At 46.0% G+C, this 25,743-nt stretch overlaps 1 protein-coding gene across 1 annotated transcript in view; it reads right to left on the minus strand.

The window, feature by feature from the left end:
- The window catches only part of LOC144240667 (synapse differentiation-inducing gene protein 1-like), a gene marked incomplete at its 5' end in the record, with an annotated part of 84,294 nt that extends 59,459 nt beyond the window's left edge, over positions 1-24,835 (minus strand). Inside the window, 3 exons of the mRNA XM_077775046.1 lie at positions 15,359-15,496; positions 22,361-22,438; positions 24,765-24,835. Of these exons, the coding sequence (XP_077631172.1) occupies positions 15,359-15,496; positions 22,361-22,438; positions 24,765-24,835 (287 nt within the window). The remainder of the gene's footprint in view (positions 1-15,358; positions 15,497-22,360; positions 22,439-24,764) is intronic.
- Between the last annotated feature and the right edge of the window lie 908 nt (positions 24,836-25,743).

Consider the following 25,743-nt stretch of genomic DNA (forward strand, 5'->3'; position numbering starts at 1 on the left):
TATATGGAATTGTTTAAATACAGAAGTTGCAAAAACAACTCTCAGAAGATACAATCAGCATATTAAATGTGCACATGGAGATAGAGATATCAATGGAGCAGGGGAGAGAGAGAGAGAGGAAGAGAGAAGGAGAAAAAGGGAGAGGGAGGGGGAGATCTTTTGCTGTCCATCAAGCTGCCATGGCACATTCAACATATCCATCTTAGTGAGCCCATCCTTCAGCCATGTTTTAAATCATTGTCTGCAAAGTCAGCTCTATTTCTATGCCTGCTTGGGCTTTTTCAGCCCTGAAGCTCCCTCCCCAAAACATTAACTAACATGACACTCACCTTGGAAGACTGAGGTGGGCCTGTTCCAAGCCCCTCCCATCCATTCAGTCCCTTGGTTGCACATTCCTCCCCATATGGTCCTTTCACTCCTATTTCTCTGCACCTCCCAGGTCTGGGACATGCTTTGCCAGGTTTTTTTCCCAGACTCCAGCCACAGAGTGGTTACGTTGCTGAACCAGAAAATCTCTAACTCTCTGCCTATTACCTTGAATGACTGGTGACTCTCAAGTAGGAAGTTGGATCTTGTGCTAATTCAGAATCTGCTGATGCCCACAGATAACATTCATTAAGTAGTATTCAGTTTACCATGAATCAGGGGACATTTAAGATAATGAACTTGAGGAAAGAAGAAAGGGGCATGGTGAAGTACATAAAACATGAACTCTAAGACATGTTAATTATTATGAACAACACCATTCAGCATGTGGAATATGCAAGGGTCTGGTTTCATGTAAATGAACCTGTTCTAAACACACGATTTTGAAGCAAAAAGAATAGTGACCATCAGAAGTCTGTCCTTGTGACAAAGTTTTGATGGGAGAACATAAAAACACTGGTTTGTTTTGGGAAGAGAAGTGGTCAGAAAGATGGACAGGTGACAGCTTATGAAAATACCCAGAGCATTTTTCTTCAAACATCTGAAAAGGTCCCAGTTCATTTTCACACAAAAAATTTACTATAACTATGCTTCTGGCTGACAGGAAGGTGAAGGGAGATGAATGGTCTTGGGTCTTCCTCCGCCTACCTCCAGTGACCCCAAGAGTGTACAGGAGGCATCCACAGAGACCTCACAGTGCCTGACAAATACGTCTGCTGATTTCCTTGTGAAAAGATTTTTTAATCTAAAGATGAGTTTATTTTAGAGCATACTGTTTCCATACTGTGCTTCCTGACTAGTTTTCATGGTGTTCTACTTCCAACCCACTATTCTTTGGTTTAAAATGCTCATTAATAGACAGACTCTCTGCTCCATGTTCAAGGCTCTCTGGCATTCAAGGCTGATTGTCCTATGTCAGTCTACTTCCTTCTACAGCATAAAGTTTATATCAATGTGATTTACTCCTTCACCACCCTCAGGTCACCTCTGTCTTTATCGTTTCCAACTATGATGCAGGAACAACCCAGATGGGCCAGAGAATTAACAGTAGTAGCCCTCAACCCATGACTGATGGCATCTCCCTCTGTGGGTGGAGCACCTGGGAGGAGTGAGATGGGTTCTGTGTCCCAGAGGATCCCCCTGGGCTTAATGCCAGTTATCCACAGTCCTTCATGGGGCACGTTCTCAGAGTATTTGTTTAGAGGGCTGATTTGATCTCAGTCATAGCCAACTCCTTCCAGCTGTCTGGACACCCTTAGGTGATACTCATTTATTTATAAGCCACATGGCTCATCTTTAGGAAATGACCAAGTGGAACATGGGTACACACATCTCTGCTTCAGGCACAAAAGCAACCAGGACTTAGTGAACATCTAAGAAGTTCTAGACCCTATGTTTGGTATCGTTTACACAGGGATGCTGCTTCTCCAGCGTGTGAGGCATATATGGGCTTTGCCCCATTTTCTCACACCCCTGTCAACCTACGTAGCTTTGTACTTGGTCACTTATGCACAGCAAAGAGTCAGTTCAACTTTCTGTTAGCACCAGAAGGACTGGGAATTCAAGCAATGGATAATCTAAGTTCTTCAACCAAGCCTTTGACTTTCTAGTAAAAAAATTCCTGTTATGAAATAAATATATTCTCCATGTAAACAATTAAGAAAAGACATGCAGACTTCTGCTTCTGTAATGATTCTGGTAACTGCCTTGCAGAAAGATAGCAAAAAACCCAAGAACAATTATTAAAGAACATTTTTAAAAGCATCAAAAATGTAAGAAAATGAGGGGTTATTAGGCCAAGGCCAGGGAGAGGAGAAGAACCTGGAGGGACAGGACAGGCACAGAGAGATACTTCTGCCCTGGTGATGTTTTCTGACACAAAAGAAGTGCCTGAGAGGGAGTGTGTGGGGTTATTTTTGGGGTACAGATTCCTCCAAAGAAGGATATCCTGGCAAACTAGCCACTGTCATGGGATAGAGCAATACAGAGCTAAATCATAGAAGAAACAATGAAGTAGATGTATACCTACCCTCCTTTGAATTACAGGCTGGCTTGCATCTGCTCAAAACTTGAGCTTGGGCTAAGGTGAACTTGACCCTGAATTGTCTCTGCCCCACGTCCCAGCAACAACAAAGAAATACCCCAAAATATTCCGTGAACACTTTGTTCCCCAAAAACAATGACCATGGGGCGCCTGGTGGTTCAGTCAGTTGAGTGTCCAATTTTTTATTTCAGCTCAGGTCATGATCCTAGGGTTGTGGGATTGAGCCCCATGTCAGGCTCTGTGCTGAGCATGGAGTCTACTTAAGATTCTCTCTGTCCTCTCTCTCTCTCTCTCTCCCCGCTTGCCCTTCCTCCTATTCTTTCTCTCTCAAAAAATAAACAAACAAAACCAACAAAACCCCCACAAAACAATGACCCACATACAACAACAAAAATCTAAGAAAATATTTCATAAGTAAAAACAAAGAGAAACAAAAAAATAGAATCACAAGAGTACCCAACATTATAATCATCAGGCATACAGACTATAAAACACCTCTGCTTATGAGGTTCAAGAAAACAAAAGAAAATTTAAAAATTTTGGCAGCTAATTGCTATAAAACGTATAAATAGTGAATGGGTGTATCAGAAGCCTCAACACAAGTGAAGAGAGAACTGCCACTCACAATTCCGTATTAGTGAAAACACCTTCAAGAATAAAAGTAATAAAATGGCATTTTCAATGACACAAAACAAATAGCATTTCACCAGCAGACCCATTCTAAATGAAATTCTAAAGGATGTTCTCTAGGTAAGAGGAAAATTATTCAAGCCAGAAGATCAAAAATTCAGGAAGGAATAAGAAACAGAGTGAGTGAAGTATGTGGGTATATGCAGATAAACACAATATAAGATGTTAACAATAATGTCATCTTGGGGGTATCTATATCTGTCTATCCACCCTTCTATTTTTATTTAAAAGGGAAATAAGAAAGATCCAAGTTCATACTTTGAAAACATTTATAAAATTGATGATTTAGATGAAACTGACAAAATTCTAGAAAAATACAATGTGACCAAATGCAACCTAATTAAATTTATCAATATTAAATACATTCAATCAGTAATTAAAAATCTTTCTATAAAGAAAGTTCCAGACAAAGATAATTCCACTAGTGTTAGTGTCATGGAAGGTTCAACAACTAAATAATTTCAGTTTTATATGAACTTTCAGAGAAAAGAAAAAAAAAGGCAATACATGCAAGATCTGTTTAACATTTTGTAATCAGCCAATGTAATTCCTCTCATTGTAGACTGAAGGAAAACATTCACATAGTTTTTTCATTTGCACAAAAAGCTTTTGATGAATTCAGCATCTTTTCGTGATCAAAAAATAAGTTATCTGAAAGCTCCTATGCCACTATTAAGGTTGGAAATGTTCCCTTAGACACCCAAGACATGATAAGAATGTCACTTATATTCAATGTAGCTCTTGCAAGTACAGTCAGGAAAGATAAAGCAATGAGGGCTTGGGGATGCAAACTTAGGGGGTAATATCATAAAGATATACAAAGAAGTGAGTCCTTTGGAAGTCACTGCAGTGCTCACTGGTGGGGACTGAGGCCGTAATCAGGAGGGAGTGTAGCAGAAGACACTGGATATTCTATTTCTTGACCTAGGTGATGGTTACTTGGCTGTGTGCTTTACAGTAATTTGCTATACTATACAATTATGTATGAGTATTATTTTCAAACTAAAAATGGATTGAAAATTATCTTCAGATTAATAGTGTTAAAACAAACACACAAACAGGGGTGCTTGGATGGCTCAGTGGATAGAGCATGCAGCTCTTAATCTCAGGTTGTGGGTTTGAGGCCCATGTTGGAGATAGAGACTACTTAAAAATAAAATCTTAAAAAAAAACACGACACACAAAACAAATGCAAATATATGTGTGGAAGGAGAGAAAAGTCAGTCATTGCTTATATTTGGGGTTCTTTTCCTTTCTTTTTTTCCTTTCATAGTTTATTTTCTTTCCAGTCCCTTTCTGATTTTCTGACTTTCAAAAATGTATAACAATATATCCCACATTTGGAGAGCTCAACATTTTAAAAACTAAAGACATAAAAAAGAAGTCATTTGACTGATTGTCTCAACAAACAACCAGGGGATAAATTTTGAAGCCACAAGCTAGCTCTTTGTTGGAAGGATAAATGGGGACTGATAAGAAAGTTTAAAAAAACCCACAATTTTAACAAGAGAAAAGTAGTAAACCCAAATCAATTAGCATTAAATTGAAAAAAGATGATCATGGATGAGATTGAATTAGAACTTCTAGGAGCCAAATATGGGCACAGAAGGACTCTGCCGGCATTGCAGTGTTTCCCTGGAACCTCATCCTCTGTGAGCCCCTTGCTCCTGGTGCAGTTAACCTGCTGTGTAATCCTGAATAAGTTAAACAGCCTCGCTGACATTTAGCTTCCTCACTTGCAGGGCGAGAGGGAAACTGCCTCTCAGCCAGTGGTGAGGATGAAAGATGATCTGCTGTAAACTTGTTCTGAAGAAGTGGCTCTGAATATATCTGAAGGATTCATAAATAACACGTACCCCGATGTGAACAGGGTCTACCCACTATTTTCATCTGTGAAATGATGATAATACTAGTACCTTATTTATTTATTTAAATATATTTTTAAATTTATTTCTAGGAGAGAGAGAGTGAGACAGCGTGAGCAGGGGAGGGTCAGAGAGAGAGGGAGATACAGACTCCGAAATAGGCTCCAGGCTCTGAGCTGGCAGTCAGCACAGTGCCCGACGCGGGGCCCGAACCCACGAACCGCGAGATCATGACCTAAGCGAAAGTCGGACGCTTAACCGACTAAGCCACCCAGGCGCCCCACTAGTACTTTATTTAATAGGGCCATTGTAATAATTAGGTACCTATAAAGCAGTGTGCATATTGCCCAGCTCATATTGCATATTGCAACGCTCTTACTGTAGTTCTGGTTCTATGGAGGGGAGCTGCTCTTGCCTTGTAAAGAATAAAGGCTGGATGCTGCCTTATTGCTTATTACATTTTACTTTTGGTGTCAGGTATGTTTTGGGCCAGGAATGTTCCTGTTACATTTTCAATACTCCTGTGTCCTTGGGGGAGGGGCAGTCCTCAGGGATAACAGGGGCTAAAACCTCAGGTTGCTAAATGCTCAGGTGATTAGCTCAGTACCTGTGCTTTCAGTGGGAGGGACATGAGACACATCTGTGCCTCAGAACCCCTCAGCCTCCTGCCTTTGGCTGGTCACTGCCTGCTCTACCCCAGGCCTCTCTTCCACTACAGCCCAAGCAGGTAAATCACTCTACCTGTGTGGGGCAATGGGAGCAGGATGACATTCCCTCTCCAGTGGCCCCTGCCAGCGAGGTCCTGTGTAGTGAGCAACCAGCTTCCTCTACTGGGAGGTGGTGGCCAGCATGGTAAGGCACCCACTTCATTTCTTTCCTTCCTTCCATGCACCATTTCCATTACCTTCACTTTCATTGACCTGGGATTGTACCTCCAAATAAAGAATTATCACCCCAAACTTGCTGCAGGTTCCATGTCCTAGGGAGCCTAGGGCAAGTCCAGGAGGCTGGCGGATCTTTCTTCTCAGTGCTCATCAGCCTGCTGCTATGGTGTTAGTCATCTCCCAGGGCCCTACAGGGGAAGCAGTGGCCCCCATTCCAGCCCCCACGGGCTAGGCCAGGGCCACGCTCAGCCACTGCAGCAAGGGCTCTCCCTCTTCCAGCTCAATAGCTCCTGGAGAATAAGGCCAAAATTGGTACACCCTAATAACGGTAGGTCATTCAGAATCAGAAATAACATGGAATAGGGCAGTCCCTGGGCGGGGGGTGGGGGGGGTGGGGTGTAAAATATGTCCTGAAATATTAGAACAGAAATAAGGAAAAGCACATGCAGCCATTCCTATAACATAAAGCCAGAATCTCTTCTGAACATACTATTTCTTCCCTTTTAGCTTGCACTTTTAGCTGCAAATGCATAGTGGATGACATCCATCATCTGTCTGCTGAGCAGTGCTGCCAAGAAGTCTCCTCTGAGTGCATTGTGGAAGACCATGAGAAGGCCTTGAATGGTAGGCTGAAGGTAAGGAAGGAAGGAGGAGGAAATTTAGGGGCCATCTCTTCCCTGAACCCCCATGGAAGAAATAATCCCACTGCCTCAGCACCCCCAGACACTGCATGTACCTCTCTGTGGTGCCTGGATGCTCTGCACCTCAGCGACAAGGGCATCAGATACTCAAAGTCAGATGCTCCTCTGCTGCACAAGTCACAACACCTATGGGAAGCTAGTGACACCCCTGTGGTTGACATGGAGACTAATCACATAAATGTGAAGGTGTCCAGTTGATGGTCATTGACATCTGAGGGTGACTGGTGGGGAGGGAAAGGACTTAGAAACCACATGTAGGTAAACACATGTGTGGGTGCTGTGGAGAAGCAATGTTGCAAAGAAAAAGATTTCTTCACATTTAATTATCTAAGTTGCTCTTAGAAAAATAAACACACACACACACACACACACAACATGTGAGTTATTCCAGCTACAAGAGGTCAAAAGTCTAGGCAATGAGCAGAAGTCCCTAGCAATTTCCTGTTCCCTATTTTCAAATCATCTTACCAATCTCACATTTTTCTAAGAGCAGATCAGTTTGTTCTTTCAATATCGATAAATGGGAAGATGGAGCAAGTCATCCAAGTTCTGATGGCCCCATGGGTTAGTTCTTTTTAGGACCAGTAATGTGGTGGCTCAAGAACCAACTACAAAAGCAAATCCAGCAAATAGTATTATTTGGCATTCTCAAGGAAATCATACCCTCACTCTCTTTGAGAGGCACAATGTCTTGAGTGGTTACAGAAAATTTTTGGTTCTTTATGGAAATGGGGTTAAAACATTCTCAAGAATCCTACAAATCAGCCATAATCGATTAGTATTAACATCCAAGGTGAGAGATTTAGGAGGGAAGCATTTAATTCCCATTGGACAGTACGGGTGTCCCCCATGTCTTCTACCAGGGCTGATCCAAGCGACAGGTTTTCACATCCTAAATGCCATAATTGTTTCCCTTCACCTTTGCAGAATTTGTATAGCCACTTATTCAGAGGGAAAAAGGCAGCCTGTAATGTACTTGACTTATGTTTCTACTTGGCTAGAGAAAGTCAAATGTAAGAAATAAAGTAAGTATCTTTTGGCATATATTATTACTCAGGACTGCTTGGTTCTCTCCTATAATTTAATATTATCCAGTCCTACTGGATAGGAAGGGCATATCCCTAGGAGCTATAACCAGGGTTGTTATTTCACTGAGAAAACAAGAGGAAAGGATCCAAGACTTAGATATTTCTTCCCTATGTGAGTATTCATAATCTCTAAAGCAAGACCCAGGGTTTCTCTAACACTTGACTGCTATTTGGGTGGAATCAGTCACCAAGTACATAATTACTGAGCACTAACCTGGAGGTGGGCAGTGATGTTGAGTGGGAGGCTGGGGACTGATCCTGGCTCTGTCCCTGGAGATGTGACCTAACTTGATGTTTCTGGGCCCATTTTTTCACCTGAATATGGGGACAGGAGGACCCTCCTCAGAAGCACAGGGAGTGAATGCAGGAACAGTGCCTGAGCATAGCAAATGTTCAGTGCTAGGGCACTTATTACCGCCCATGCCCCACTGCCCTCATATCCTCCCTTCCCTTCTTATTTTGTCCAGATTCCACAGCCCATCCTCACACCTGCTCCTTTGCTTATGTACTGAGTCCCTGCATCCCTTGCTTGTGGTCTTCTTCAGGCAAGCTGGCAGCCCTAGTGCATCCCCTCTGCCTGGGCCCCAAAGAATTAGTCAGGGGAGCCCTGCGGAGGGCCTTGCTGGCAAGGCATGTGAGATGGCATCAGGGGCCACAGTCCTACATGCTCTCCCTTGCCCCCAGCTCCTCCTTTCTCCTCGGACATCAACCACTGCTCCCTTAGGAGCTTCCTGTGCAACTTAGGAACCTGGAGCCCTAAGATGAGGGCTCTACGCCCTCACCTGCCTCCTGTGTTCTGCATGAACTTGGGAACTCTTAAGGACAGTAAGTGATTTGGGGCTCCTGGGTGGCTCAGTTGGTTAAACATCTGACTCTTTGGTTTTGTCTCAGTTCATGATCTCACAGTTTCGTGGCTTGAAGCCCCATGTCAGGCTCTGTGTTGACAGTGGAGCCTGCCTGGGATTCTCTGTCTCCCTCTCTCTCTGCCCTTCCCCAACTCATGCTGTCTTTGTCTCTCTCAAAATAAATAAATAAACTTTTTCTTAAAAGGAAGACAACTGCTTCCATTTACTTTGCCCACCCACTCAAGATCATCTCTCCAGAAATTCTCTTTTACAAGCTCCTCCTTCCTCTTGGGTGTCAAGTCAATTTCCCCTCTCTGTTGGATCACGTTCATCAGCATACAAATATGCTATGATTTCTTCTACTTAAAAGAATTTTTCTTAACATGACCTCTCCTATTAACTACTCCCCCTTTCTCGTTCTGTTTACAGCAAAACTCTTCAAAATAGATAACTTGATGTACCATATCCAATGGTTCTCTTCCCATAATCTTTTAAAAAAATTGTTAAAATATATCTACAGAAAAGTGCATGTATCATTAAACGTGATGCTCAATAAGTGACCAGTTTCCACTTACTGAGCTTTATCCTTGTGGGAATGCTGGCAAGTGTGTAACCAGCACCCGGGTCAAGAAACAGAACATTCCCAGCACCCATGAGCCCCTCCCATACCCTCTGCACAGTGCCTACTGTTCCGGTTCCCAGAAGCACAGCTCAGTATCTCTGAATTGTTCTCTCCTACTCTCTCTTGAGCCCACGGACATGGCCTTTCACTTCCAGCACTCCGGAAACTGCTCTTGCCAATGCTGCCACCAGCCTCCCTATTGTGAGAGCTTAATTCTTAAACCTCATCTTTTTCCTGTCCTTCTCCCTTGAGTCCCAAATACACACAACCAGCTGTCCTCTTAGTGTCTCCACTTGGATGATAGAAGGCATTGCAAACCTGCCAGGGTCAAAGCCTGGCTCCCCTGCTCCCTTGGCACACAGCCAGTGTGCCCCCCGCCAAAGGAACCCATCATCCAGTGACTCCTTTCCTTCTCTCCTTCTCAGACCCACAACTGAAATCTTTTGGCCATTCTTCTAAAAGCCATCCTGATGTCTCTACTTCTCACTAAATTCCCAACCATGACTGTGGTCCAGATCACTACTGGATGGTCTACTCCTTGATGATTATACCCGAATCCAGTATGGTATCTTCTACCCTTACGTTCCACATGCTGCCCTGATAGAGTGTAGACAGATGGTGTCTTTCCTCTGCTCAAACACCCCAGTGGCTTCTCACCCCAAACAAAAAGCCTGAGTCACTGTTACAACCTAAAAGGCCTTGTGGGGTCTGCCCCACCCCACCCCTCTCTTGTCTTATTTCCTCTTCCACAATCAAAGTGCACCTGCTGCAGCCACACTGGCTCCCAAATCATTCCCTGTATGAACCAGGCATGTTCCCCCTCAGGGCCTTTGCACTGGCTGTCCCTCTGCCCGAGAAGTTCTTCCTCAAGAGATACTCATGAGTCGGCCTATAATTTTATTATTAAATGTTACCCCCTCAGCAAGCCCTTCTTTGGCTCCCTTATTTATAATTGTATGCCCCGGGGCACCTGCGTGGCTCAGTCGGTTAAGCGTCAGACTTCGGCTCAGGTCATGATCTCACGGTTCGTGGGTTTGAGCCCCGCGTCAGGCTCTGTGCTGACAGCCAGCTCAGAGCTTGGAGCCTGTTTCAGATTCTGTGTCTCCCTCTCTGACCCTCCCCTGCTCAGTCTCTCTCTCTCTCAGAAATAAATAAAACATTCAAATAAATAAATAAATAAATAAATAATGTATGCTCCATATCTATTTCCAACTTGAATTTTCTCCTTTATAATGTATCACTATTGGATATGCTATAAGTTTACTTTTGTGTGTTTTTTGTTTCTCATCACAAGAATGTTGGCTCTGGCTCTGGGAAGGTGGACTTCTGCTTTGTTTGCTGCTATATTCTTCCACCCAGAGCAATACCTGAGACATAGTGGGAGCTCAGTAAATATCAGATGAATGACTGGGTTTTAAGGGTATTATCATATGCAAAGTTGGACTCTTGTTCTTCTTGGTTTTATACTATAAAGAGATTCCTCTTTTCCCCCCTAATTTGCCCAATTCCCTTTGCTGGTCCTATTCATAAAATTCATAATCTGATTCTTAATACCCGTTTCTCATTTAATTATTGTTATGATGTTTCAGTTAGTAAAAGAAAGAAACATTTTATGAAATGAAATGAAATCAAGACATAATAAGTACTAGAATGCAGGAGACATTTGCAGCAGACACAGCACATGCAAACCTCCGGCCTGCCCGGCACTCAGGCCCAGACCCAAGGACTCCTTGGGGAGGGCCCTCAGCCTCTGTCTCACTAGCGCCTGCCCCATGGGATTGAGTGAGGTGATGAGGGTACACAGCACAGACAGTACTGTCTAGAGTGGAAGTGTCTTTCTCACTTTTACCCTGATATAAGTGGGATCAGGAATGGTGGATTTAGAAGCAAGTACTATGCTTCTAATTTTGTTTGCAAACAGATAAAAGGCAAATTATGTTGCAGAAGATTGGATTTTAAGGTTAGAAATAATGATATTTCTGTCATGTATCCATACTTGCTACATCTCTGATTTCTATATGTCATTTAATCCATGGAAATTTCAGTTTTGTCATCCATAAAATGAGGATAATAACTGTCCACCTTTCAGACTCATTTCAAAGGTTAAATAAGAAAAAGTGTGTGCAATAACTAGCTCACAGCAGTCACTTGGCAAATTACAGATTCATTTCTATCCTCCACATCATTGAGAAGCATCAGTTCCTAGATGATTCTGCCAAAATTGCATAGAACACTTTCCCGTCTATAAATTGGTTTATAAAATCTGCTTGCACTGGGGGCTGGAGCAAACAATTAACGTTGCTGAGGTAAAATAAGGCTGTGACAAAAACCATGCTCATCCCCCCAAGGCCTCCATGCTGATCAGGCCCAGCCAGCTGCCTCCTCTAGAGGTGGCTTCGAGCCAGGCTGTCCTGGTAATCCCAGCTCACCGTCAGCCTCCTTTGGCCTTGGGACACCATCTGATCTCACTGAACCCTGGTTTCATGACCCGCAGAGTGATATGATGGCACTGCTGCCTCACAGTCTTCCTGTGTTCAAATGCAGATTCCTGGGCCCCACACCCAGATGCTCTGATCAAGCAGGTCTGTGCTGGGGCTAGACAGTGTGCGTTCTTGACAGTTCCGGGTATGTCCATGCTGCTGGTCAGGACCGCTCCCTGAGAAGCCAGGTGCGTAGTATTTAACATGGGACCTAGTAGGTGCTCAGCAGATGTCACCTGCTTTACTAACACTTTCAGTACTATTCTTACTAGTACTTAATCAACACCTTTTTAGTTATAAAATCTGTTAGAGAAAATATCCTGTCTCCTTCCAGGTATCCTTTCGCCTAGAGACCTACCTGTGTACTGACATCTGGGATTTCCAGGAGAGCATGGTCAGCACCTGCTGCTTTTCAGGAACCTTCTGGAAACTTTCTAACTTCACTTCCCTGATCCAGATGACTGCATGCACTAGGTTATTGTGATACCATTTTATGGATCAGGAAACAGGCTTGGCAAAGTTGCCTGCTGACCCCACCGGAATAAAGCAGAAAAAAAAATAAGCTGGTTTTTTTAAGTCTAGGGATCCTATTAATTCTCCTCCCCCCTGCCCTAAGTCATCTAACCACTGAGATTTGCTTTGTTGTGTTTTCCTGGAATGGACTCACATGTTCCTGAGTAGTCCATTAAGTGGTTATTTTGACAATGCACAGACATGATCTAATTGTCAGTGACTACACTGAGATATGATCTATGATAAAAGGAAAAAAATTACCCTAAGTCACACTTAGATGTCAAAGATTTCCTTGTGAGCCAGTGTTTGGAACCTGGAGGGGTCCTGACTTCATAGATAGGCTGTTTGCTCCACTATGACGTCAGCGCTTCAGCACCCCAGCAGCTGAGGGCAGTAGGACATGCCTGTGGCCACAACAAAGGACCCTGCATAAACCAGCTCTGGGCTCTCCTCTCTCCAGTGCCATGGGGAGAGCTCCCAGCTGGCCTTGCCCAGGAAAGTACTGATTTAATTTAGTGTAATGACTCGCAGAGCGTGTCTGCTCTACTGCGTGCCACGTGGTCTCCCGTGGAAGCTCCCCTCTAATGCCTGCTGCAGACTTTGTGTCTGCAGTTGGACTGAAAGAACACAAACAGAATGCCCCACAGCCTGATGGCTGGGCTGGAACGCTGAGCATCCAGGCTGGTTGTCCCCCAGGACTGCAGGAAAGCCCCAAAGTGCCACAGCTGTGGGCTGTAAGCAGTGAGCTTTGTGGGCCTAGGGAGAAGGATCAGGACACAGGCCTTGTGAAGGGCACTCACTTGCAGAGAGTTCTCTATGAAATGTGGCACCTCTTCTCTGCTGGGGTTCCACTGAAGGAAATCCATGCTCACAACACAATGAAAAGAGGGATTGAGAGGCTAGGATCCCTCAGAAACTCTCTTCAAATTTCAATGCTGCAGGAAACCCCTAAACTCCTCAACAATGTTTGCTCTTCACCTGGGAGCAGTGTGAGCAGAGGCCTCCATAGACACTGCATTTCACATTCACTGTTAAACAAATACTCAGAATCATCTTTACCACTGAGGGTATTAAACATCTGACACATCAGGCCCAAGTAAGAGGTTCTTAAGTTGTGAGGAATGAAATTATTTTCTGAGAAAGAATCTAAATGGCAACTGTGGCCTTGGTTTTTCAGACAAAGGTGCTGTGAACAGCTTGCCCTGCTCCAGAGATGGGGGCCTCACCCAGGATGTGGAGCAGCCAAGACAGGGGCAGCCTCTCCCTCCTTTCCCTGTGCCCGGCCACTTACCCGGGGCTCACTTCATCCAACACCCTATGTGTGCATTCATGCCAATGTTGGCTGCTGTCCCTTTAAACACATCTGTCCCCATCTAAAATGTGGCAACCAAAATATAGCTCTGATATCAATGGTACTCCCCCCACCTCCAGCCAGGGTACGTAAAGGGCTTACTCAGCAGGGTTGACCCAGGAGCTGGAAGTGATCCGCCTTCCCTCACCACTGCAGGTGGCAGGACTGGGATACAGGCGGAGACCTGAAGTCACACGTTGAGCTTAAGGAGAAACCTGAATGGCCTATGATGTGTGAGAAGCTGTTTCTCTTTGCTCTACCCTCCTGACCTTCCCTTTCTTAGTGAAAATACCCTGGCCTATTTGTAGCATGCTGACCCAGGTTCAGAGTGCAGTTTATACAGGAGCAGGCAGGCCCTGTGTTTTGCACACACGAGGGCATCTGTCCACATGCTTCTCTCCAGGTCTGGCTATGTGCCCTAATTCTCAGCCTATATAGTGCCTATGTCCCCTTCTTGGGGTCTGGGTACACCTACGCCTGACTCTGCCCCATAGCCACCCAGGCCTCTGCCAGACCTGGAGTCTTGCTTCCTGGCCCATGCTTGTTCCTCCAAAGAAGGGGGTCTCTGGCATTGTGGGATGAACTCACAAAGGTGAAGCTTAGACAGACCTTCCAGGCCAAGCTGGAACAATATGGAACAACCGCTTAGCCCAACCACAGTAGTGCAGGACTTGCCCCCAACATACCCACCCCACACCCATTATCCTTTAGAACCAGGACAGCAGAGCAGTGCTGACTGAGAAGGGCTCTGCTTTGTCCCTGCCTGGAAGGGCCTCTCGAGAGTTCCTACTAAGAAGCACTTGCTTTCAGGGGCTCTGACATCAGTTGGTGCACTGCTCTCCCCTGTTCCTCTGTGATGTAATAAAATGGGGAGGGGAGAAAGGACAATGTATCAAGGGATTCTTCTCTCATAAAACAAAATGAGATCAACACAGAAACCAACAAGAAGCAGTGAGAAGCCATGCTGGGGTCAGCCAGGGGACCTGTTTTCAAGCAGGGAGAAATAAATGTTTCAGACACCAGGCCTGCCTGACTGAGTTTGCGGCCTGAGCCCCAGAACCCTGGAAGCTAGAGAGGAAGTCCTGAGCACCAAGGGACATGCAGTGCACCCAGGGGACACACATGAGTGTGGGTACCACGTTCTCCACCTTGCCGACACAGGGAGCCACCTTGTCTTTCTCTGGTTTGGCTGGGCTGAGGTTTTGGGTTTGGTAATGCTGAAACACACTGTGACTGGCAGGTGTGTGTCCCTTTGATTAATAAAAAATGGGAACAGAGACTGTTTATGCATGAACACTCTTCATTTGCTAGAGAACATCTTCCAAAGCCTGGCTTCCATGAAGGCACAACAAGGTAAATGCTTTGCATGAAAAAGATCTGGGAACCAATGCCTCCAGAAACCCTCACGCTGGAGGAGGGAAGGTGTGACTCACCCTGGGATGGGCCATTCCTCTCACTCAGCTTCAGCTGAGGAGTACGCACAGGTGGTGGACACTACAACCTATTCATGTGAATGAGCCTGTCACAGACAGAACCACCTCCCTCCTGTTGTCCTTGTCCTGGGCACAGTACCTCCCAGAGTTGGGTCAGTCCTGCTGGCACACCCTAGATGCCCGCTCACAGGCAGACCTCCCAGCCTGCTTCAGTTCCAGGTTTGTAAAAAGCAGCAGAAGACTCCAGCACTCACCAGTCCCAGCACCTTGAGGTGAGGCCCATGACCTCCTTCATGGGCCAGTCCTCCAACCATAAACTGCAGGCCCCTGGGATAGCATGATTGAACAGGCTTCTGAGGCTCTCCTCCTCAGCAGCCCAGGCAGGCTGCCTGTGTGGCCGATGGAGACAGGCTTACCTCGTGGGACAAGTAAAAGGCTGCAATACCCAAAGGCCAGAAGCAGCAGAGCATGGAGAAGACGCTGAGGCCCAGGTGGTCCCTTGGGGGCATCATGAGGAAGTTGTCCTCACTCTCTGTGTCACTCGAGTAGTCGCTCTGCAAGAAAGGAAGACAGGGATGGGACAGAAGAAGAGAGCCACTAACACAGTCAGTATGTGATGCCCCCAGACATGGGTGCTGAGCCTGGCAGGGAGAAAGCCCCTCCGGGAAGGTCACTGTTGTTGTTACTGCCTACAGCAGACTTCCCCCAAGGAAAGAAGCCCCAGTTAAGGAGATCCTTATCAAGAACAGGAAGAGAAAAATCCCAAGTACTTGACTCTTAAATCATTCCATTGAAATCAAATCCTACAGAAGCCCATTATTTCACAGATCGTTGGGATCCAGTGACACAAAGTGGGGGTAAAGTTTTCATCTACGCAAGGATGGGATGGGCACTCTCAGAAGGCCACACCAGCGTGTGTAATCCTCTCTTTATTCTAAGACTTCAAACAGGTTTATAGGACACGGAGGGTCGGTGTTGGGCAAGGAGACTGCACAACTGACTGTCCCTGAGCTCCCTCCATCTCCTTAGACTGTGATAGGAGTTAGGGCATTGCTGGGCCTGGTGTCAACCCTGTGTGAAAGAGCTGCCTCCAGAGGAGTTGACTGCTGCTTTTTTTGGAAGCTTCTCTGTGAGGAGGCCACTTAGTGGGGCTTGTGGGCTCAGCCAGGCCTCCTAGAGAGTCTGAGGCAGGGGGTCAGGGACTGGCACAGGGCTTTGTAAAAGCTGCTGAAGACTCTAGCCCCCACTAACAATGGCAGCCATGGATGAAACTTCCCTGCAGAAAAGCTCACTAGCTCCACACACTAAATGGTTGTTGTCCTACCGGCACATCCACCTCTGGATGCTGTGATTAGAGGATGCTTTTTGCCTAATCAGTTATTCCATTTGCTGGGCCCCCATCATGAATTTTCTCTCCTCATCAAAACATGGAACACTCAGGCTGACTCATCCAAAAACCAGGGCCAGCCTCTCTAAGTGCTTATTTTATGCAACAATAGAATCACATTTTACTCCAGATTTTGTTTCCTAAAAAAGAAATGGAGCATTTCTTTCTGAAAGAGGGTCATTAGCTTCCTCACTCTCTTTGCCAGAGGCAGAGGTTGTTAAACACGCAGCCTCTGGATACAGACTGGAGACATTTGGTGCACACTGCAGCCATGCTCGCTGCTTCCTCAGGTGGCTTTAGGGGCAGGCAGTGACCTGAAGCACCAAACACTCTGGTGGACACCCCGTGTGAGCATTGTGCTGCGTGAGCATCGCTGCCAGGTCCACTCCCAGCAGTGCCCCCATGTTCTTCCCCCTGACACTCGCATGCACACACAGACAAAGTCCACAGGAGACCATGGTCCCTCCCTTGGTTAACTAAATGCACATATCACTGCCAATCAGAGCTTCTAGTCAGCGTGCAGACAGCTGAGGAGCTGCAGGAAACTAATGGAAACTTCCCGTTAAGACTGTTTTCCGGGCAGTTGAGGGAGAACAGGCAAATTCTGATGGTCTCATTCAAATCACAAACAAGGACCTTCTCCAGAGGGTCAGTGACTTAAGTAGGTGATGCATTAGACAGCCCCCTGTCCACCTATCACACATTCACACACACGGACCCACACACACACACTGGTGGGACAGGGGCTGGGAGGCATCACTTCTCACAGAGGGCTGGCTCCTTTCCAACAGGCAGTCTCTCTGACCTGGGGAGTCGCCTGCCACTGGGGCGATATCCCCTCCATGAGTCTGGGACTGCATGGTTTCTCCTCCACAGAGCGCTGTGAAATTTCTACTCTTTTCACTCTGCAGCACTGTTTTCCATATGGTCTCCTAAACAATAAAAGGAAATGAAAATCACCGTCCTTATGTCTGTCTGGGGAAGGCACTGAGTAGCCTCAGGAACGCACAATTCACAGGTGAAACCTGGGCCTGGAGGGCTGGCCAGGGAGAGATGGACCTGTTGGGATGCCGAAATCTTTGATCTGAATGAAGGATGTGCAATGTTCAAGGCAGAGCCTGAATGTCCTCACAGCTATCCGTCTCCAGACAAGCAGCCATGTGTCAACACCTTGGCCTCCAGACCCTCACTTTGGAAACAGGGGTTGGCTGTCAGTCAGCACAGTGTATGTGGCTGAGTTGCACTGTGAAGGGCCCTCTGCATGAGATGCTGGTGAACTCTGGGAAAGGGGGGCACCTAGAGGACAATCCCAGGGTAACCTGTGAGCAGAGAGCCCCTGAGACAGGTAGAGGACCAGGTATAAAAGTACAGCCACTTCTTCCTGCCCTCACCTCAGATCCTGAGCTAATGAGCTTCATGCTGATGGGTCAGGTTGCTGCAGGTGGACATGCGTGCACACAGCCAACAACTTTGTCTATGGGTATTTTAGTTGTTTGGCTTTTGTGGGACTTCTTGTTTGTTTTATTTTACTAAGAGTTTTACATACCTGTGTTAGGTGGATTCTCATAGCAACTCTGGAAATAAGTGTTGTTACTATTTTTGTTGTTGTTGTTGTTGTTGTTGTTGTTGTAGTTCTTTCTATTTTATGAAGGACAAAGCTGGGCTCTGAGAGCTAAGAGTCTTGCCAAATCACAGAACTGTGCAGTCAATGGCTATTCCTTCCAGAACTCTATAAGTAAACTATGCTGGGCAGTAACTGCTTGGCTCAAAGCAAACCCCATTTTGGCTCAATTTGCTTCTTGCACAAAGGTGAGGTATCTTCTCTGCCTCACCCACCCCAGAGATTACAATGACTGCTTCTGGACCTGTATGTTTCACGACAGTAGTGGAGTGGCCAGTGGTAGTAGTGGCCAGTGAGAGCCTTCCCAATCGTGTGGCCAGAGTGTGTGAACTGTTGCCACAGACCGCACAGGTACACTGAACTCTGACTTCCATTTTTGGATTCTGCTTAGAATTACACCACTATCCCCATGAAGCAAAGAATTAGATTTCAGGGCACTCCCCCAAAATCTTCACAGATTTTTATTTAGAAGCATAAGGGAACCACACTCTGTAAATTGCAAAGTTGTGGCTACACAGTACCAAAGTAATTAGTCAATTTTGATTAAAATAGATTTTAAAGATTCAGACAAATTACAGGGCAGACAAAAACAGCCCAGTTCATTTTATGTTCTGTCTTCCACCAGCGGCTGTTCTGTGAGCATAAGCAGCCGTGGGCATCTTGCCACAGAACAGGGAGGAGAGGAGAGAAGAGGAGAGGAGAGGAGAGGAGAGGAGAGGAGAGGAGAGCTCACAAGGCCAGCCTGGGTGAGGCTGCATAGATAACAATAAACCAAATAGGGAAAACACACACAACCACCAGTACTGAGAAATTCATCACACACAGCAGCTGCTTCTAAAAATCCTTTTCATGGGTCATCAGATTGGAGAATTGTAAGGCAGACTAAAGCATTCCAAGGGGACTTACAATTCCTGTAGAGGCTCCTTCTGAGGCAGCCAGTGCTGGGCGGGCAGAGGAAGTGGCTGCTCGGTCCCTCGGCTGTGCCCTGTGCCCCCCACAACAGACCCATTCTCTGCACCTCTACTCAGAGGTTGTCCCCTTGGGGTTTTCTTCCTTAGGAGATTTTAATAAAACAATCATAATGCCAGGCACAATGCCCAGTGTTTTGCACATAACAATTCACTCAGCTATGTGAGCTTGGGCCGTGAGGATGCCATTTTAGGGGTGCAAAGCTGGGCTCAGCCATGTCACGTGGTGTCACTCAAGACCTCCCACATCCCCCTGCCCACCCCTCTGGGTCTCACACTGCCCTCCCATCCCTCCTAGACGCTGCTTGCTCATCTGCAGTGCAGTTCCATGTGGCCCCAAGGAGAGAGTGGAGGCTCATAGAGCAGGAGAGGAGAGGGCCTCAGGCAGCTGGAGTGCAGAGTTCCCCACGGAGGCTCACTTTCCAGACATATAGGGGTGCTGGTTCTAGAGTGTTCCTGACAGCACTGTTTAAAAACAGCAAAATTACAAAAGAATTCTACATAGAATTTTATATAATCATGGGAAAAAAGGTTTCAAAGAGAGAGAAAAAAAGAATTCTATATAATCATGGAAAATGATGATATAAATGTTTATTTATTCTACTAGAAAGATGTTTATAAGAGCTGAGGTGAAAAACTAGAGCAGAAAGTGGAATAAGTCATATTCACTCCAGGATGTCAGAATGTGTTTCTGGATGGTCAGGATATTGGTGATTTTTTTCTTTCTGCATTTCTGGGTTTTAGCATTTTTCTATAAAAAGCAAGTTCACTTAACAATGAAAATTGTCAAGGTGCAGTTGTGCTAACAGGTGAGGGGCTTTCACCATTCCTGCATCTTCACATAGAACTCCATGGACTACGGTTTCACTGAGACTTGGCACAGAGAAATCACATAACGTGGGCTGTCACCCAAAGAGCAGCTGCTGGATCAGGATTGGAACTCAGCACAATACCCAAGCTTGTTCACTGAGACACAGGTCAGACCTGACCTTGCCACCAGTCCCTCGGCCTTATCTCACTGAGGGTCAAGACCAGAGATCTCAGAGCAGTCCATGACACTCATCTGTGTTGACTAGCATGGCAGTCATAGCCACATGGATCTCTTTAGACTTAAATTACCTAAAATCAAATACACCTAACAATTAGCTCCTCAGTCTAACTACCACATGCCAAGTGTTCAGCTGCCACAAGTAGTTAATGTCTATCAAACTGGACAGCACAGATGTAGAACATTTGCAACATCTCAGAAAGTTCTTTGGACAACTCTGTCTTCTAGGATCTGACCCCTATTAAGTTTGACTTCACTATCTTCCACCCACAGGGAACCCTCGTATACTCCTGTGAAATGCCTCAGGGCTTTGGCACTTGCTATCCTCTCAGCCTAGAATTCTCTACCCCAGAGACAAACATGACCGGCTTCCCAACTTCATCTGGGGCTTTTCTCAAATGCCACTTTTCTTTATAGTCTTCCCCAGATGTCCCATAAGGCTGTCACTGCTCTCTCCCACTACTACCCCCTTATCTGTCTCCTTTGCACCACAGGTGGCACTGGTTTATTTACTGACTCTCTCCCTATAAGCACTGGGAAACTAGACAAATTTGCATGTTTTGCTCACAGCTGCACCCTAAGTGCCCAGAACAGTGTCTTGCACATAGTAGGCATCCAAAGCATATGTGCTGAAAGAAAGAATTCACATGTGCAACATGGACAGTACCAGCTGAAGCGGCAAAGCTCCCAGAGTTTGCCCAGAGTGCGCTGGAGTAACCAGGCGATTTGCTCCATTTGGGCTACTGGTGCCCAGCCCTGCTTCCCACCTTGTCTCTTCTCCTTCCCCACTGGAAATACCTTCCCTATGCACATACTAACCATCCACTTAGGTGAGACCACAGGGATGATGGGGGGAGAATGATGACCTGGTCAGGCTCAAGGCTGTCTTAGGGCAGCTGATGATAAGGATAAGTCATTATGAGGATTTAGGCAGGTGGATGCAGCTCTCTCAAGCTTCTGTTGTCTGTCAGAGGCACACCCAATGTTCTATGGTCTTGCAGCCAGCATGGAGTGTGAGATCCCCTACCTACATGAGAGGTGTGGAGAAGTGTGGGTAAATGCCTTTGATACCCCCAAGATAAGTCAATATACAACAAAGCTTCTACTGCTAAAGGAGGAAATAGCTCCTAGTGAGCCATGTTGGCAAAGTCAATGTCTGGGTTTTGAGTCCTGAAGTACTTGCATAGCCATCACAGGGACCACATTCCCTCACCTACACTTGTGTCCACTTAAGGGTCTCCCATGGCCCACCTGTCTGTGGAAGACCCTAATCCCTTTAGCATTCAGACAACTCATCTCTGCACCAGGCTTACCCTGATATCTTGAGGTCCACTAGCCTCTCCTGTACCGACATCAGATTACATAAAAACCACAGATGTCTGCTAAGGACTCATTCTGTGTAATGCACACATAGCTTGCAGATACAAAGGTATATAGACGTCCGGAATCAGATCAGTAACACGGAATATGTTAGTATCTAAATACACTTTGTCCTAAATTATTAAGTAATTATTTTGGGCATGTAATTTAGTTTCTCCTACTAGGTAGTAATTGTTTTGTAGACAGAGATTATTTCTTATATCAGTGTAATGGGGGCAAGAAAAAACCAACAAAATCTATTTGAACACTGAAACTGCCTTTTTGGGACACTTTGAAAGAGCTTGTTTGTGGAGAGTGTTGGTACATTTGGATGGCCCAGGTGGAGAATGAAGCAGGAGCTCCACTGCTTGGGAGTTTCCTCAATAAACCCGTGTAGGAGAGGTGGAAGGGGATAGGAAGAAGTGATAGCGTTAGGGTGTCAGGGGCCTGGGGCACTGCTAAGGGAGAGCAGCAGGGTCTAGCATGGTCTTAGGACAGGAGCAATTGTATTCTTCCTCACAGGGGTAGAGACCATCCCAGAAAGAATCCCAAGTTCATGTATGTCACCCCTTCCTAGTGCTCGGTGAGGGCCAAGGAATTTGTGAGTTCAGAATTTCGGAATTAGCCCAGGCAAGGAGCAAAGCAGATTATGAAGCCAGAGCTTCAGCCTTTGCCCTAATCTCTTTCAAGTGTGGGATGCTTGGAGCACAGGCTCCCTACTGTCCTGAGTGGAGACAGCTCAAAGCAGGTATGACCAGATTTCCCCCCAGCAATGCTCAACAGCCATCTCTCCCAACTCAGGCCCTGCATCATCATCGGACAATGAAACAATGTGCAGTGTCAGTAAAGTATCACATGCATTTCACTCTCTAGTTCTAAAACCTGAGAACTCAGTTATTTTTTGTTAATCAACTTCAGGAAGTTCAATGAGTAGAAACACAAGATTTCCTAATAGATATGTATTTTTCACTACAACATGTTTGACGTTCCTCCAGTAATGCCAATCTACGCATTTATTTTTAAGGGGAACATTACAGTGTGCATGACAATGCAGGTTTCATCATTTTCACTTAATGCTTCCATGCTGCAGCCCATGCAGTGGACCAGGGGCCTCTTGAAGGGCAGGGAAGGGGTGAACAGCCCTCAGACCCAAACACCCTGCCTGTGCCTAAACAGTTCCACCTCTTTCTGTGTGCATGTTGGGTTCCCAAGCAAACTTTGATAAAACAAATGACACTCAGTAAAGGAAGGAAGAAAGGAAGGAGGGAGGGAAGAGGAAGAAAGAAAGGGGGGAAGAAAGGAAGAGAGAAAGAAGAAAAGAAAGAAACAAAGATTGAAAATGAGAGAGTTAATGCATCACTCAGAAATAATTTGTTTTGCCTCCTGGTAATATCTGACACAATATTCCCTAAATGATTTTATATTCCTTGAGGAGGGAGGTAATTTTAGAAGACAAAAATCTGATTAAGAACATAAAAATATGAAAAATTTCCAAAGATGGGGGAAAATAAAATTAACTCAGAAGGGATATCAAATACCACATAAGGATCTTGCACGTTCCAGGATGGAGACCCAGTCCTCAAGACCTGCAGTCTGGGGGTACATCTGTATAAACAAGCGCATGCAACACTGGGCCATCCATGCCTCAGTACTCAGCTTCCACCTCACCCTTCTCTTTGGGAAGCTCCCAGTCTGATTCTGGGGATCAAGTGAATGACGGTAAATATGTGAGGAGATTATCTGCAAGGAGACTCTATGGAATAGACTGATACTGCGTGCAAATACAGGATAGTGGAACCCAAACAGATACCCCCTGATAGGTCACCTCCAGGAACCATGTTCTTTCTATTGCTTCCAAGTTAGTTTTCTCCTTTGTGTCTGGGGCTCCCAGGCTTAGCTCCTACTATAGTCCCATGAAGGTTACATTTCCATAATCAATAGATTTAATTAATCTGTGACTTTAATTTCCTTTTATTTATCTATTTTTATTATTTTTTAAATGTTTACTTTTGAGAGAGAAAAAGAGGGGAGTGGCAGAGAGAGAGGGAGACAGAGAGAGTGGGGGACAGAGGATCCAGAGTGGGCTTAATGCTCAAAGCAGCACTTAACTCACTGAGCCACCCAGAAGCCCTGCTTTAATTTCCTTTTAAAAAGGCTCAGCTTCTAAGCATCTTCAGGAGGAGACCCTGCCAGGCTGCATCCTGTATTTATGACCTTCAGAAAGCAAACACAGTGGAAGTGAGTGGATGAGGCCAGGGACATATGAACAAGGCTTCCAGGGTCAGGTCTGCAGCATTCTGGCGAGACAGGCATTCCTTCACACAGAGAAGCTCTCAAGAGAGAAACTTCTGCTGCTGGGTTACTGGTAGTGGACAAAGTACAAACTCATCTCCTACCTGAGAACTGTCTAATTATCATCTAGGGGTGGTTGTAGTCTTAGGACCTGTAATGTTCTGGAAGCAGGAGCCGAATGAAGCAAGGTTCATTAAGATTTATGTCTGGGGGGAGGTGTCACTTCTGGTTTGTCTCTGCTTATGAAAGTGGGGTGCGATGGTAACACATGATCACACTACACGGCTATTCCATATGCCTATATTAATTTAAATGCTTGTTTTCTAACTAGATATGGGTATGCATTTTATGTTTCTTAATGTTTATTTGTTTGTTTGTTTATTGAGAGAGAGAGAGCAAACTGAGGAGGAGCAGAGAGAGAGGGAGAGAGAATCCCAAGTAGGCTCTGCACTGTCAGCACTGAGCCCAACATGGGGCTCAATCCCACAAACTGAGATCATGACTTGAGCTGAAACCAAGAGTTGGACACTTAACTGACTGAGCCACCCAGGCACCCTACTAGATGTGGGTATTTAATCCAATGGTTCGGTTAGGAAAACCAGCTCTCTCTATGACTCCTACCAGGTCAGGTCTTCTTGTGGTCTGGAAGTGCTCAAGGGCCCCAGGAAAGAATCTTAGCAAAATGCTTTTTTAAGATGTACGGTAGAGGGGAGGGGCAAGATGGCGGAGAAGTAGGGAGCTCCATACCTGCACTCACGCCCAGGCATCACACAGAAAAGATCTGAAGCCATAGGAAACCGTACCACACCCAAGAAGTTGGGAGAGAAAGGATGCAGATTCCACTGAGAAAGACTTCTAACGTGAGTGCGAACTGGGGAAGTAAAAATTGGGCTTGGATTGGAGACTGGAGAGATGGGCCACCCCCTCTGTGGGGAGTGAGAGGGGAAAAAGAGAGTCCAAAACAGAAAAACCTCCGCTCGGGGAAAAACCTCCACTCGGGGTGTAGAAAATATTTGCGCACAAAATACCTGCGCATCAGGCCCCTCCACGCTCCAAGTCGCCCAGGAGGGGCTGCGCCCACGATTTGCTTCTTTGTGCTGGCTCCTGGCTGGCTGGCTGGGAGAGGTTGCGCGCCTGCAGCTATTACCCTCGAGGCGGGCTTGGACTCCTGAGGAGGCGCGCAGGCACCGGTGTCTGTGCTCCTAGCTGGCTGGAACTCTAGAGGGAAGGCAAAGCGCTAAAAACTGGCAGATGTGACCTCTAGTTCGTGTTTTGGGTGATTGAGACACAGAGGGAACTTGATCTCCTCACTCCAGCGGGGGCTCAGCGCGCCGGCAAAGACCCCACCCCGCCCAGGCCCCCCAGCCCCACTGGGAGGAGAAAGGAGCAGAGGCTTCTGGCTCCACCCCCAGAGCCAGCCTAGAAGATTGGAATCTCCCTGAGGGGAAAGCCAGGGGATCGCCTGAGGCAATTTCAGCGGGGTGCTTGGCCGAGGATTTGGAGGCTGGGACTGGGCTGGGTTGAAAAGCACAACAAACTTTGCCTGAGGTCCTGGCTCAGGAAGTTTACAAGCCTATAGAAGCTAGGTGGAGCTCAACCACTCTCCTCCCTACAACCTACAGGCAGAACTCCCGCCTGACTCATTGGATCACACCACGCCCATCCCTGCTTGAGAGCTGCCCTCCTCCCTCCCCCCCCTTTTTTATGTGTGTTGTTTCTGTTTTTTGGGGGTTTTTTTGTTTTTGTTTTTGTTTTTTTTCTTTTCTTTTTTTCCCCAGAACACTGACCTGATTACCTCTGGTCACCAGCGTGCTTAAACAATCACAACAAGTCCATTCTGTAGATGTAAATTCTACACCTCCCGACATTTTCATCTCTTTCTCTCAGGAGTAATTAGACTATATAGTTTCTCTGGATAACACCAGCATTCTTCTCTCACCTATCCAAACATATTCTACCCGTTACCTCTTTGAAAAAAGCTTCCTATCCCTTCTGCCTGTTCATTCTATTTCCAATTGTGCCTCATCCCGCCCGGTCTTCTCTCTCATTCTCTATGCTCCTCAACCAGCACTGCATNGAGGGACCAAGAGACACCATTCAAAAAACACTCTCTGAAAGGATAGGCC

This window comes from Crocuta crocuta, unplaced genomic scaffold, assembly GCF_008692635.1.
Source record: "Crocuta crocuta isolate KB4526 unplaced genomic scaffold, BGI_CrCroc_1.0 scaffold1863, whole genome shotgun sequence".
Lineage (NCBI taxonomy): Eukaryota > Metazoa > Chordata > Mammalia > Carnivora > Hyaenidae > Crocuta > Crocuta crocuta.